At 46.5% G+C, this 12,606-nt stretch overlaps 7 protein-coding genes across 7 annotated transcripts; 2 read left to right on the plus strand and 5 right to left on the minus strand.

Annotated features, from left to right (window-relative positions):
• Positions 1 to 49: 49 nt before the first annotated feature.
• On the minus strand, positions 50 to 659 carry VTP01DRAFT_5219 (uncharacterized protein; the record flags this gene model as incomplete). The annotated part of the gene is made up of 4 exons (XM_069383987.1): positions 50 to 214; positions 281 to 302; positions 371 to 436; positions 493 to 659. 4 exons carry the CDS (start codon positions 657 to 659, stop codon positions 50 to 52), a joined length of 420 nt encoding a protein of 139 aa, XP_069235452.1.
• Positions 660 to 756: 97 nt separating this feature from the next.
• VTP01DRAFT_5220 (uncharacterized protein) lies at positions 757 to 2,418 on the plus strand (the record flags this gene model as incomplete). Its single annotated transcript, XM_069383989.1, has 1 exon — positions 757 to 2,418. The coding sequence occupies one exon, from the start codon at positions 757 to 759 to the stop codon at positions 2,416 to 2,418; it is 1,662 nt and encodes a 553-aa protein (XP_069235453.1).
• Positions 2,419 to 2,919: 501 nt separating this feature from the next.
• VTP01DRAFT_5221 (uncharacterized protein) lies at positions 2,920 to 3,852 on the plus strand (the record flags this gene model as incomplete). Its single annotated transcript, XM_069383990.1, has 3 exons — positions 2,920 to 3,086; positions 3,147 to 3,456; positions 3,517 to 3,852. 3 exons carry the CDS (start codon positions 2,920 to 2,922, stop codon positions 3,850 to 3,852), a joined length of 813 nt encoding a protein of 270 aa, XP_069235454.1.
• Positions 3,853 to 4,218: 366 nt separating this feature from the next.
• On the minus strand, positions 4,219 to 7,239 carry VTP01DRAFT_5222 (uncharacterized protein; the record flags this gene model as incomplete). The annotated part of the gene is made up of 4 exons (XM_069383991.1): positions 4,219 to 5,706; positions 5,761 to 6,276; positions 6,358 to 6,531; positions 6,712 to 7,239. The coding sequence occupies 4 exons, from the start codon at positions 7,237 to 7,239 to the stop codon at positions 4,219 to 4,221; spliced, it is 2,706 nt and encodes a 901-aa protein (XP_069235455.1).
• Positions 7,240 to 8,615: 1,376 nt separating this feature from the next.
• Positions 8,616 to 8,970, minus strand: VTP01DRAFT_5223 (uncharacterized protein; the record flags this gene model as incomplete). The annotated part of the gene is made up of 2 exons (XM_069383992.1): positions 8,616 to 8,751; positions 8,843 to 8,970. 2 exons carry the CDS (start codon positions 8,968 to 8,970, stop codon positions 8,616 to 8,618), a joined length of 264 nt encoding a protein of 87 aa, XP_069235456.1.
• Positions 8,971 to 9,000: 30 nt separating this feature from the next.
• Positions 9,001 to 11,403, minus strand: VTP01DRAFT_5224 (uncharacterized protein; the record flags this gene model as incomplete). Its single annotated transcript, XM_069383993.1, has 4 exons — positions 9,001 to 10,807; positions 10,867 to 10,974; positions 11,051 to 11,324; positions 11,391 to 11,403. The coding sequence occupies 4 exons, from the start codon at positions 11,401 to 11,403 to the stop codon at positions 9,001 to 9,003; spliced, it is 2,202 nt and encodes a 733-aa protein (XP_069235457.1).
• A 582-nt stretch (positions 11,404 to 11,985) lies between these two features.
• Positions 11,986 to 12,240, minus strand: VTP01DRAFT_5225 (uncharacterized protein; the record flags this gene model as incomplete). Its single annotated transcript, XM_069383994.1, has 1 exon — positions 11,986 to 12,240. The coding sequence occupies one exon, from the start codon at positions 12,238 to 12,240 to the stop codon at positions 11,986 to 11,988; it is 255 nt and encodes an 84-aa protein (XP_069235458.1).
• Between the last annotated feature and the right edge of the window lie 366 nt (positions 12,241 to 12,606).

The following is a 12,606-nucleotide window of genomic DNA, read 5'->3' on the forward strand; positions in this document are numbered from 1 at the left end:
TTTTATCTTGGTAAAGACGACGATAAATTAAAGTGATATATAAACATGGTCATGCATTTGTTGAGTTTTTGAGGGGCTGAGTTAGCGGTGATAGGATGGTGATGGACAATGATGATGATGGAGATGATGATGATAGTACTACTCCAGAATTGATACAGATATATAGGGTATCGCGTTGCAACAAAGGGGCGTAGCATTGATAAAAGAAATATAACTATTATGCACGATGCTCGTCCTCGTCCTCCATCATTGTCACGCCCGGTGGCGCTTTTCCGCTGACCGCCCCAAAGTCTGGCAGTGTGCTGTTTTACGCGTAGTTCGAAGTCAGAAAGTCAATCATTTTGGGCAATAAATCTGTCTAGTGGCCTACCTCGTAACTGGGTCGCCATTCTGGTCATACTCGGGCGTTACTTCTATTGTGGGCTTGCCAGCGCATCTACATTGTCGTTTGGCGAACATGGCACGGATGATTTTGAGTTGTTCTGGAACTACCTTAGAAATAACCGAACCAGCGGACTGCATTCAATATGCGTTGTTTGGACTTCGCATTGGTATTGCACAAGTTCAAGCAGTTTACAGTTTCGAATATTCTTGTGCATTGCTAGCAAAGAAGCACGCGTTTCCGAGTAACTTACGGGGCAGCCATTGTCGCTAGGCATGAGGTGAGATGAAGTTAAGTGAAAGAAGAAAAAAAGCGACTTGCAGGTCCGCCCAAATTTTGACAGCAGTTTCGATATCGTCAGTTTTTCTTATCCAATGGCACAACGATTTCGTGCCTTGTTGGATCTCTGCAAACGCAGAGGCTTTTTGTTTCAATCGGCAGAGATCTACGGCGGTTTACGTGGCGCCTACGACTATGGACCGCTCGGGGTGGAACTGAAAAAGAACATTCTAAAGTCTTGGTGGCAACGCAATGTGTATGCACGTGACGACGTTGTCGGTTTGGACACCAGTATCATTACGCCCTATCCAGTACTCAAAGCTTCCGGACATGTTGACGAGTTTACAGACCTGCTGGTTGACTGTATACTTACAAAGGAACGTTTTCGACCAGACAAGGCACCAGCTGTGCAATTCCTCAAAGGGGACGTATCCAGCAAAAGGATCCCGCTCACAGCTCCTGATAAAAACACTGCAAAGGAGTGGAAGCAACTCGTAGAAGAGCAGATAGCACCGGGCGTTGTGTCGACGCTTGATGGAAAGCAAGTCCTTCTTCACGTACTAGAGTTCGTCGCACCTACAGGGCAGCAGCAGCCCGGCAGGATTGTTTTTGAATCCACAACACCCAGCCAACCGATCACAGTTGAATACCACGGATACGTCGAACCAAACAGCAATTCGCCGTTCCTTACACCTAGCAGACCTTTCAATCTCATGTTCAAGACATTCCTCGACCCTATTGACCCGATCGATCGTATTATCCAAACTACATCCAAGCACGACCCACAATCAGGCAGCAATGTTCGAGAAGCAGTAGATTCAGTGCTACGGCCATCTACAGTGTACCTACGTCCAGAGACTGCGCAGGGCGTGTTCATAAACTATGAACAAATTGCACGGACGATGAACAAGAAACCGCCGTTCGGTATTGCTCAAGTCGGCAAATCTTTCCGAAACGAGATCCGTCTGGAGCATGCCATCTTCCGCACTCCAGAGTTTGAGCAACTAGAACTGGAATATTTTGTTGTGCCCTGTGAAGCCAAGCAATGGTACGATGTATGGCGCAAGGAGCGATTCGATTGGTGGCTCGAGCACGCCACTTGCAAGGATAACTTTAGACAGCGCAAGCACGATGCAGATGAAATGGCGCACTATGCGACCGGTTGCACGGATGTTGAGTACAAATTCCCGTGGGGATGGGGCGAAGTAGAGGGTGTAGCCAACCGCGGCAACTATGATCTGCAGCAACACATGAACAATAGCTCTGCCAACTTTACAGCTATCGATGAAAAGAATAATAACCGCTACGTACCTCATGTCATTGAAAGCTCGTGCGGTCTCAACCGTGCCATGCTTGCTTACCTGTGCGACGCATTCCATCTGGTGCAAGACGAAAAGGGGAACAAGGAACCACGCGCAGTGCTGCGACTACATCCACGTCTAGCACCGGTCAAGTGCGCAGTGATGCCACTGACAGGCAAGCCAGAATTCTTGCCTCTGTCGCGAAAGATTGCTCGATCACTGAGAAGAAGAGGATGGTACACGATGGTCGAGTCACAAAAACTCAAGATCGGCAAGCGGTATTATCGACACGATGAGATCGGCACGCCGTGGTGCGTCACTGTTGATTATCAGAGTCTCGAAGATGAAACTGTCACCATCCGCGATCGCGACACTGGCGAGCAGAAGCGTGTAAACTGGAGACAAGTGCAAGATATCATTGGCGACCAGCTGATAGAAGAAGATCAATTAGACTAAAAAAAGCAACCTGTCTAGACATTCTACATACATTTCCTGATTCATTTGTAAAATTATGTATGACCAAAAAGTAAATGTATTGTAAAGTATCGGAGCTACTACCACGGGACAGACGCACGGATGCGATCGGATCGAGGCACAACAAGCAACGTGGCCGCTGTAGATCAAAACGACGTTGGTATTATTTAGCTGCTTAGAGACATCTCAAGGATTAATCTGATGTTCTTTTCAATAACATCATTGCAATTATCAGAAACGTAGTATAATAAGGTTATTTCGGTATAGCGATGGAAAACAAGTTTTCTCTGAAAAACTCACGAACGATCGCGCCGAGAAGATTGCAGCAAATATCATTGGTTACCTTATTTATGTATATGCTGTATCTACAAGTGGAGGTGGCGGTTTACTAACCCGTGGTGGTTCAATCAGGAAGGTTCAAAAAAGAGAAAAACTCGTCGGGCTCGAAATCGCATTATATACAACAACTTTAGTAAAAACCAAATGTCCCTACAGCATTGTCTCGATCGACTGTCATTAGGCGACGATCCACCGCTGTTAGCACGTGCCGAGGCATATCAAGAGAAATGCTCTTCCAAAGTTCCTGCAAAAGCTTTCGACAAGGGACCCAATTGCAAACCTGTGATTTGCATTCAACTTGCATGTGAAAGGTACTGCCATTTTTGAACTGGGAATGCTGCTGTTGCTGACGCCAAGAGTTTACATACAAGTCTCGGGAAATTGGACGGTTGGAGCGACAAGCTGGCGGCGCAGCTGGCAGGATGCCGTGTGAGTGCATACAAGAACACGGTGAGCATGGTGAAAAGATGCTTAAACGAGAAAACACATGTATCCTTTGAATCGCTTGGTGTCACCTTTGGATGCACACAAATGATTGCACGAGTCGAGCAACTGTGGGAGGAATTTTCGCAAAAGTACATATCGAGCTTAAGCGCTGTCAAGCGGAAAACGGCATCGGAGCAACTGCAAGAAGGTGCATGGAAACCGGCTGCGTTCTATTTGTGCGCCAAGGCGCTTGGAGTACGTTCACAAATAATCAATCATCTCGACGGCTCGGAAATGTTAAAGGATGAAATTTAGGAACGGATAGATAAATCCAAACTGCAAAGCATGTGCTCTTCAAGTGCAAGCGACTTTGCAAAATGTGCAAAGGCAATTTCTGACACGTGCGAGCAGGAGCTAGCAGCCTTGAAATCTAAAGAAAAGCGACGAGCACAAGCGGCAGCGTCGACTTCGCAGGCGGCAAAGAAACGGAAACGAGACACAGAAAAATTGGCACCAGCGAAAAAGAACAATAGCGCGATGCCCGTTTCAGGTGTGGCATCCATGATCAGTTACCAACCGTACAAAGAAACCAAACGATACCAGGACTATCTCCTGTGGGAGAAGCACATCTTACAGCGATTGTCCGCTTGATCAAATCAAGTAATAATAAAGATCAAGGGGAAAATATTTATTTACAAGGAGCAAATACAAAATAGTATACTATTTCTTAGATTCTTCTTTTGTTGATGCGAGTAGAAAAAAAAGCAGTTAAGAGATTGGATAGAGACGGAAAGAGAGAGAGGGAGACTAGGAAAATAGAGAGCGAGAGATGTAGTAAAGGTGTTTTGAAGGACATGTATACATATCAGAAAAAAAAAATAGCGAGGAGAGAGTGAGTGAGTGAATGACTGAGTGAGTTAAGTGAGGGAGAGATAGTGAGAGGAAGAGGCGGGAATGGTATGTATTGTGCGTGTATATATGAGTATAGTATACGACGATTATCAAAAGGAGGGAGGGTTACACGCTGACAAACAAGTTCAAGGCCGTGTTAGGCGTACGATTCTCAAAGGCCATGAGGACGTCGTCGTCCGAGTTGATAGTGATGAGATCACCGTCTTCGTCCTGATATTTCAAGCGAAGCACATCTGACGACTTCAAGTTGGCAACGACGCGGATCTTCTTTTCAACCTTTTCCATGAGTTCCACAAAGGTGACCTCTTCCGGCACCATGATCACGTAGATTCCGTCATTGTAGCTCAGCTTGATTTTCACTGAACCCGGAGAATTAGGAGCAGGCCCAGCAGCAGCTGAGGCAACGCGCTCGATTTGGTTCTGGAGCGAATAAGTTGCTTCCGAGAGACGGGGAACAGCAGCGGGTGCTGGGACCGGTCGAATGTCCCCGACACTCGATGGCTTGTGGTACAACGTACGAGAGTTGATGGGAACCTGAGGAAGATTTTCTGCCGCCGCCCGTTGCAGTCCCTGACCATTTGTAACCTTGTGAATGTTTGGGCTGCTTTGTGATCGAAGGCGTCTGTGGTGGTGCGGTTGTCCCGGAGCAGTAAATCTACCATTGTTGCTAGTAGGAGACACAGAGTTGGATTGCGTTCGCGGCGGTGCAGGCGTGTCAAAACCGTTGGCCATGAACTTGTTCGCAATATCTGCGAGAGGAGAGCCTCCTTCGTCGTTGTTGCGTCTGTTGTGCCACGACGAGGCTGCGCTGTTGGTGGATGCACCTGGCGAGGATGGGCTTGATGGTGGAGGGGATGCAGGGTATACACCATAGTCAGTGGGTGGTGATGATGGAAAGCCTGTAGGCGTACGAGGCAATGGTGAAAGGTTCATGCCAGGCATGGGTCTAGCTGTGGGTATCGTGGACTTCCAGGTCGTCGCATCTTGACTGTGAGCTGTTGTCATTTTAGGACGCATATTGAGCATTTGCTGCGCAAATACAGAATTGCTGCGAGAACGAGCTGTTTGATAATCATCCTCTTCATCGTCCTCGTCCTCGTCCTCGTCCTCGTCATCTTCGTCGTCAAAGTACGACGACATGTTTTGGTGCTGAGAATTGTTGGGCGTCATTGGCTGACCCATTGATAGCAAATGTGTGTTGGGGACATGCGACTTGTAACTGGCTTTAGTCTTGTTGAGCGTGCTTTCCCATAGTTTCAGTTGCTCTTCGTTGCGGAACTTGAGAGTGAAACGTTCTACTTCTCTATCCTTGAACTCAACAGCGAGAGCCCAGTTGCCTGGCGACGACTTGTTGTAGATGCTGATAATGCGGTTTGTGTAGATTTTGCCCTTGGGTTGCAGACCGCCAGTGCGTTTCTTTTTCATCAGGGTATTGGACTTTGTCAGTCTGTTCTTGTTTGAATCTTTAATTTCTTTGCAGATAAGCAATGCTTTTTCAAACAAGAAAAGCTGCATTTCTCGCTCGTAATCGCCGTTCACCATTGTGAGCTTGCCTTGGAGCAAAAGATTACCGTGACCTTCGACAAATTCACCCTAGCAACAAACAAATAAATATCATAAATGTATACTTGACATATTTTACCTTACCTTAGAGGGATCGATGCGTTTACGCAGGTCTTCGACAGCTTGCATATTTTCGTGCTTTCTTTGTGTTTCGTTGACTTTTTCCGTCACTCGCTTGATCGCCTCAAGGCCTTCTTCCATTTCTGCATAGTGAGGCCAATCTTTGTTGGTAGTCTTGATGAGCTGTTCGAGTAACAAGGGGTACTTGCAGATACGCTGAACGGGTTTGATGAGCATAGATGGCAGCTCGTAGGTAGGATTCAAGATATCTGCCAACTTCTGCAGCTTGGGCGTTTCCTGTACGACCAAATCCTGGGCAGAGTAGTAGTTGGCACAGTAAGGCTCGTAAACGGAGAAGCTGTCCTCCATCTGCGTGAATAGTAAGCAGAACCGCTGTTCCTCGGGCGCATTCTCGGCCATGTTCTCAAGCTGGATCAAGAAGCGACGTTGGAAATCCACGAGGGTGTTCAAGTTTCCAAATAAGTAATGGATCGTATCTGCCGACAGGATTTTTTGGCTCTGCAGCTCACGCATGTAGTTCTTTTTTGTGTTTTTGTTTATACACGTTACGTCAGTCAATGTACAGATTTAGCCTCCAACTTGGTCTGGAATTATATGTACCTGAAGGATCTCCAAGTCTTGGACATACTTGCGCTCCGTTTCCAACAACTCGAGCACGACCTTGTCGCGCGTGTCCCGGGGTGCATTTGGATCCGAGTTCCTGTTTGATGACTTTACAGAAATGACACCGTCCCGCTCCAGGAGGTGTAGAATCTTGTCAATGGTATTGACGACCTAGCAGCAAGCGAAAAAAAAAGTTGGGAAAATTTATTTAGTGACACTGTCGCCGATGACATGGATCATGTGAGAGACCCACTATGGTTGCACAAGACAATCATTGTGCTCTCACACACATTCTCTCTCCACGCACACACACAAAAATCTCTCTAGGAGAACAATGAAAGCTTTTCGTACCTTGACAAAGCCGTTTGTGTCATCTTGATAGAGATCAGTGATGGTGAACAGCTCCTCTTCGCTGAACTTCAGCTGATCCCGGCAAGCGACGATGAAATGGTACACGCTCGCTTTGCATGCATTCGTCTGTGTGAGGGATGGGTTCCGGTCAACCTTGAGCGGTTTCTCAGTGTTGAGAGCGTTGAAGAGCGTGCAGAGCGGTGCACCTCGGCGGCAAATACACCACAATTTCGAAAGGGGATCGCTGCTGCTGTTTGGTGTGGAAGGTTCTGATGATGGCGAGGAAGTTGAAATGGAGGAGACTGGCGGGACTTCGCCGGGGTCGGCCTCGAGATACTCGGCCATTCCCTCAACAGCACTGAGCTTGTCGAGAACTGAGCGGCATGTGTGATACAATGATGCGCCTTGCCCGGCTGGTTTATTTGTTATAGAGGAAGATGGCAGCGGGGTGTCAATCACGGATATGTTTGGGACAGTCGGCAGCGTGCCGAGCGAAGGGGTTCTTCGCTTCAGGGCCAAGGCAGCCATTCGAAGGGAGAAGGGAAGAAGAAGAGGAAAGAGGAAGAAGAAAGAGGGAAAGGGAAAAGCGGACCTAATGGAATACAAGGGCCAACGGAATTTATTATATGGAACTCTCTGTGCAACAGGCCATCATCTATGGACCAACGACAGGGCCATTCAGAAAAAAGAAAAAAAATAAAAACTCAGGTTCCGCTTTTCTTCCTGGAAAACGGGCGAATAGTCACTCGCCAAAAAATTAGTACCTGCAACCTCGTCCCATTGTTTCATCATCTGCGAGGGGAGGGACCCACGGAGAAGGGCTTAACCGGAGTGGAAACGCACGCGAGGAAACTGCATCTTATGCGATGAGAAAGGCCACATGCGTTTCTTTCCGATGCTTTGCAGCACCACGTTTTGTAGTCCAACGTTGATTCGAATCCCGCGCTATCAAGATCTCTTGCAATTGGCCAAGATTTATTGATGTACCTGTGTACTACCGCCCGCTAACCCGCTAAAACGATCCTCTTTCTGCTATAGTTTCATCTGCGCTTAGATCTATCCATTTAATTTGCCGGCATTGTTATACAATGCAAACTGCGAATAAATATGTACATATCTCCTTGTCCTCCTCGTCATTCCAGTGAAGAAAAGCGGCAAATAGCCAACGATTATTTCCATGAGAGAACCACCTTACCTAAACAACAGAACCTCATCCCACCCCCAACCCCCAAAGCTTATTTTAAATTTTGCCCAGTATCCAGAACAAGGAACTTTTGTGCCTTTTTGGAAACCATCTGGTATGAACCGAGCGCCCTTAAGCACTGTTTTGAAAAAACATGCGCATAAACTTTTGAGTCTGCAGTATCTTGCTAAGTGGCCCCCTTCTCTTTCTCTGTGCATATGCTAATAATGTGCATCGTCGCTGCTGGATTTGAACCATTTTCTAATCGATTCCGTTATTGCCAGGAGATAAGTATCAAAGGGACTACGGCGATCAAAATAATGCAAAGATTATCAGATTGGAAGGGGAAAATGCCTCAGTACGGATGAAGCAGACAGGTACTTGAAACCCAACGCTCGATGAACCAGAGATGGATGTTGAAAAATTTATATTATTTTTCTTTGTGCCTAAATTCTTGGGAAATTTCGACAATCTATCTCCCGAATGTTGTCGTCCCATTCCTACTGGCTGTCTTTTGAAACTCGATGATAAAATAGTACTTTTGTTATTGGTAAAAATTCATGTACATTCCGGAAAAGTATAATGTGAGTTGATGTCAGCCGTATCATATTGTACATGCAGAATAAGTGCTAACAGTTGGAAATGTGTAGAAAATTAGCCATTCGACTATGGAGAAACTTATCGTCTCGTAGTTTGCGCAGGCAGCTTTACGTCCGCACATTCATTCAGGTTTTGTTGAATTAGGCCAGCCGACAGAGATCACCAGCGACCGAGTAGTTATGTCCAACCAGTTCAAAAAAGTGACAATGGAGACAGGCTGTACAAATAGAACAAGATAGTATTCAATATATTTGGTGCTATGTAATCGTCCCTTTCTCAATATGTCTTTCATAATATAGGTCTGGGCTAACGAGCTAGTGCATGCATTGTTTTGTTCTGGGTAAGGACAAGGTGGTGGGGAATGAAAAGGATCGTGGTAAAGGTATGCATAGTAAATCCTTATTTTCTTTGATATATGGGTAGAAGGACGAAAAAATATCAAAAGGAGAAATAAGAACGGAAAAGAATGGTATCATCCTGGCGGGTCATGTTTTCTCTCTGGTAGGTTATTCGTTGAATCTGCTGATCATATCCTTGACGCGATTGCCGCCAGTGATCGGCATGGGTGCCCGCTTGACGCTGGATGCTGTATCATTGCTGTTATTTTGCAAGTTTTCAAACTTGCTACGAAGCTGAGCAACTTCGGGTGTGCGTGGGCGGGAAGCGCTCGAGGCTGCAGATACCTTGCCGTCGCTCTCGGGTCGATGTTCCATCTTCGGCGAGCTTGTCGCGGTTGCCGTAGTATGCTGCTGCTGGTTGTTAACAGTAATACTCTCCACTTCCTTGTCGTGCACTTCTGTCTTTGCACTAGACTCCTGCACAACTCTTTCGATCTCAATGCTGGTTGGTTTCTCGGGCTCAGGACCAGCTGCAACTTGTTCTTGATGAACGTCCGTCTCTTCAGGCTTTGGCACGCTCTTCGCAGCAGCCGATTTGGCTGCCCTTGCAGCTACGAGACGCGGATCCTTTTCTGTCGAAGACGATGGCTTCCTAGCTGTCGTTCCTGCTGCTGATGAACGTGTCACGCGCTTTGCAGTTGCCTTTCCTGCAGTAGTTGCAGACTTTCTGGTCGTTGTTTGACGGGAAGCCGCAGAGGCGGTTCTGGCAGTTGTTGTGCTCTTCTTCGCTGCCGAGGCAGTCTCAGCTCCTTGTTTCTTCACAGTTGCCGCAGTGGTAGCCGAGGCACGAGACAAGCCGGTTGTGCTTCTCTTTGTGGTAAGTGTGGATGTTTTACTAGCTGCGTCTCCCGGCTTTTGTGCGGTGGAACGGACGGTCCGTGCTGTAGCAACTTGCGTCGCAGTAGTCTTCCTTGCGGTCTCAGATGTCGGAGGAGACGTGTGTCGCGTAGCAGTAGCAGTCGTGGTGGAGGTGGTAGTGCTGCTTGCTTTGGTCGTCTTTCGTACAGTTCCAGTGGTTTTGGACGCACCCGTCTTTGCGACAGCCGGTGTAGCCGATGTTTTCTTTACAGAAGCACGCGTAGTATCAGACTTCTTTGCTGCAGTTGTTGTTCTACCAGATGCCTGTTTCGTTACAGTTGCCTTCGACTTGGTCGTAGATTTCTCCCTTGCGCGGGATTCTGTGCTAGGTATGCTTATCGCCTTATCGGTTAGCTTATCAGCTACTTTGTTGGATTGCAAATCTGGTTTGCAGGTCTCATCTATCTTGATATCGTCTTTGCCATTCTTATCAATCATCGTGTGGGTAATATCAGTGAATTCCCCAGATTTATCGATTCTTTCCATTTTGGGCATGTCAAATGAATCGTTTTTGGCAAGCTTTTCAGCATTAGAGATCGTCGTCGTGTTTCCTGTCGCACAAGTTTCTTCTGTAGTATCAATCTTTGACTGGATCTCTGTTTCGACAACTTGAGTAGAGATGTCAGTTTCCTCGTCCTTGCTAATGGTCATTTCTGCTGGCACTGCTTCCTTGCTGATCTCTTGCTCGACCTCAACCTCCGGTATCTTTACATCTTCCGTATGTTGCTTTTCTTGAGTTATTTCTTGATGATCAGTTTCTGCCTTGTCAGCAATAGTTTCGTTGAGCTGCTCGTCTACAGCGGTATTGTCGATTTCTTCAGCAGAGTCCGAATTGTCGTTTTTTGCAGGACTGTCAGACGCGTCCTCCTTGTCTGAGAGGGGTTCGTCGATAGCGACGCCCTCGTCCTTCACCGAGCGGTCAGTCATTTCATTTGTTAGTGGTAGCGCTTCGTCGCTTTCCCCAAAAATGATGCTGATCTCCTGCTCTGCACTGGTAACGCAGTCGCTTCCGTGCGTTGCATTTTGCATGCCATCAGTTCCAAAAAGAGCACGGAGACTTGGATAAACATCAGAAAAGTTGTAGTTAAATACGTAGATCATTTCGGATTACTGTACCTAGTGGGTTCAATGGTTCTCGCTTTAGCCGGATCGGTGGGTCCCATCAATGCTCGCCAATCCTGCACAGCGTTTTCCTTTTCCAGTATCATGGCATGAATAGGGGCACTGAAAAGTAAACACACGGACAGCTATTAGTTACTGTATCCGCTGTATGCATTTCTACCTTGTCTAACGTGCTTACCAACTCATCCACTCTGTGAGTTCGCTGTAAAAAGGTCGCACCTCGTGCTCGCGGTAAAACAGTTGTGCCTGGTTAAGGCTCAGGGACATTTGTTTCTCTTGCACAATATCAAATCCAGCTTCACGAATTCTCTGTACAATATCCTGTGCTTTTCCAGCTTGCATAGCATCAGGCTTAACGAGTGCCAGCGTCCGTTGGACTTTGGCACCTCCATCTTGCTGCGACTGATGACGAGGTTCAACAGCGTCGACGTTGGCAACAGTGGTATCTATGGCTAACACACAATAACATAAGTAAGTTGCCCATCACGCACAGCACCAACACATATTTGCAAACTTACAAGACTTCTGCATTGTAGTGCAACCAGCTGGAAAGAGATGACCCAGGTTCCTTCATCTTGGCTTGTGACGCGTGCCAAATGCCTAATTCCCCACTTTTGTTTCCCAGATATTATTGAATTTGCTATGTATTCCAGAACATATCATTTCTATCTGGAACGCTCATACGTGATATTCGATCTGCAATGTAATACATGTTGGATGTAAGTTTGCAGTTCTAGAGATAGTAACATGTATATTTGCTTCCATTTTTTGATCTAAGGTTCCCTTGGCAACATCCTGCGGCGTGCTCTTCCTCTTGAACTGAACTACGACAGCATTGCAGCAATACATTCAATGCCGGAGAGCCCATGATATATTTCTCGATCCAAGCATTTCTTTTGGAGTTTACGATCAAAAAATAACAGCAACGCAGGGTAATCGTATGAGCACCGTCGTGTTTCTGACCCCAGACATGTTAAGCAAGCAGATAACGATGTATTCCATATGCTGCAATAGACAAAGCAATAAATAATTCCGCATTTTTGGTGGAGGTATATATTGTATACGAGTGTGCGTGTGTGTGTGCAAACAATAATAACAAAAAGTACAGTGTGCTTATTCTTGTTCTACTTGAACGTTTTCCCTTCGACGCTTTTTGATTATGATAGGTGTTTTGCCGTGTTTTTCTTTCAACTTTCGACGCGCTTCTAAACGTGCAGCCTTGTCATTTTGATCGAAAGCCGGGCATGGAAAGATAGTAGGTGCTGCAACGGTTGCGACAGCACCTAGTGCCACAATGACAAAGAGGTTGGAGGTGATGCGTTGCTTTTGCAAGTGATTGAGTGGTCGAATCCGTGCGCCCGTAAACATTTCAAGTCAAGAGTAGGGAGAGTATATATATATATATATCCAGTGCTGCAAACGGACCCAGGGCTGTCTACTGTTCCATAACAATGCTTGCCAACCTGTCGAGTTAGTTGCAAAGTTGCTTCCGCTCCGGCCTTTGTTTACAACAAAAAGTCACGATCACCGCATTTCGCAGCAGGTTCAAAGACAGCACCTGCCGCCAGCTGACTTCCACATCCGTGCATCTTTCTGAATTAATTGCAACACAAAGTCGACAGTATCCTCACGTCTTTATACTGCATCAGGTCAAGAAGTTCATAGAGCTGTTTCCAGTCATTTCTGTTGCCGGAGAGCTGATGTCATTTGATAATTGATAAGGAAAGAAGTATC

The sequence above is a fragment of the Rhizomucor pusillus genome (genome assembly GCF_041956525.1).
Source record: "Rhizomucor pusillus strain CBS 183.67 unplaced genomic scaffold VTP01scaffold_21, whole genome shotgun sequence".
In the NCBI taxonomy this organism is placed as follows: Eukaryota; Fungi; Mucoromycota; class Mucoromycetes; order Mucorales; family Lichtheimiaceae; genus Rhizomucor; species Rhizomucor pusillus.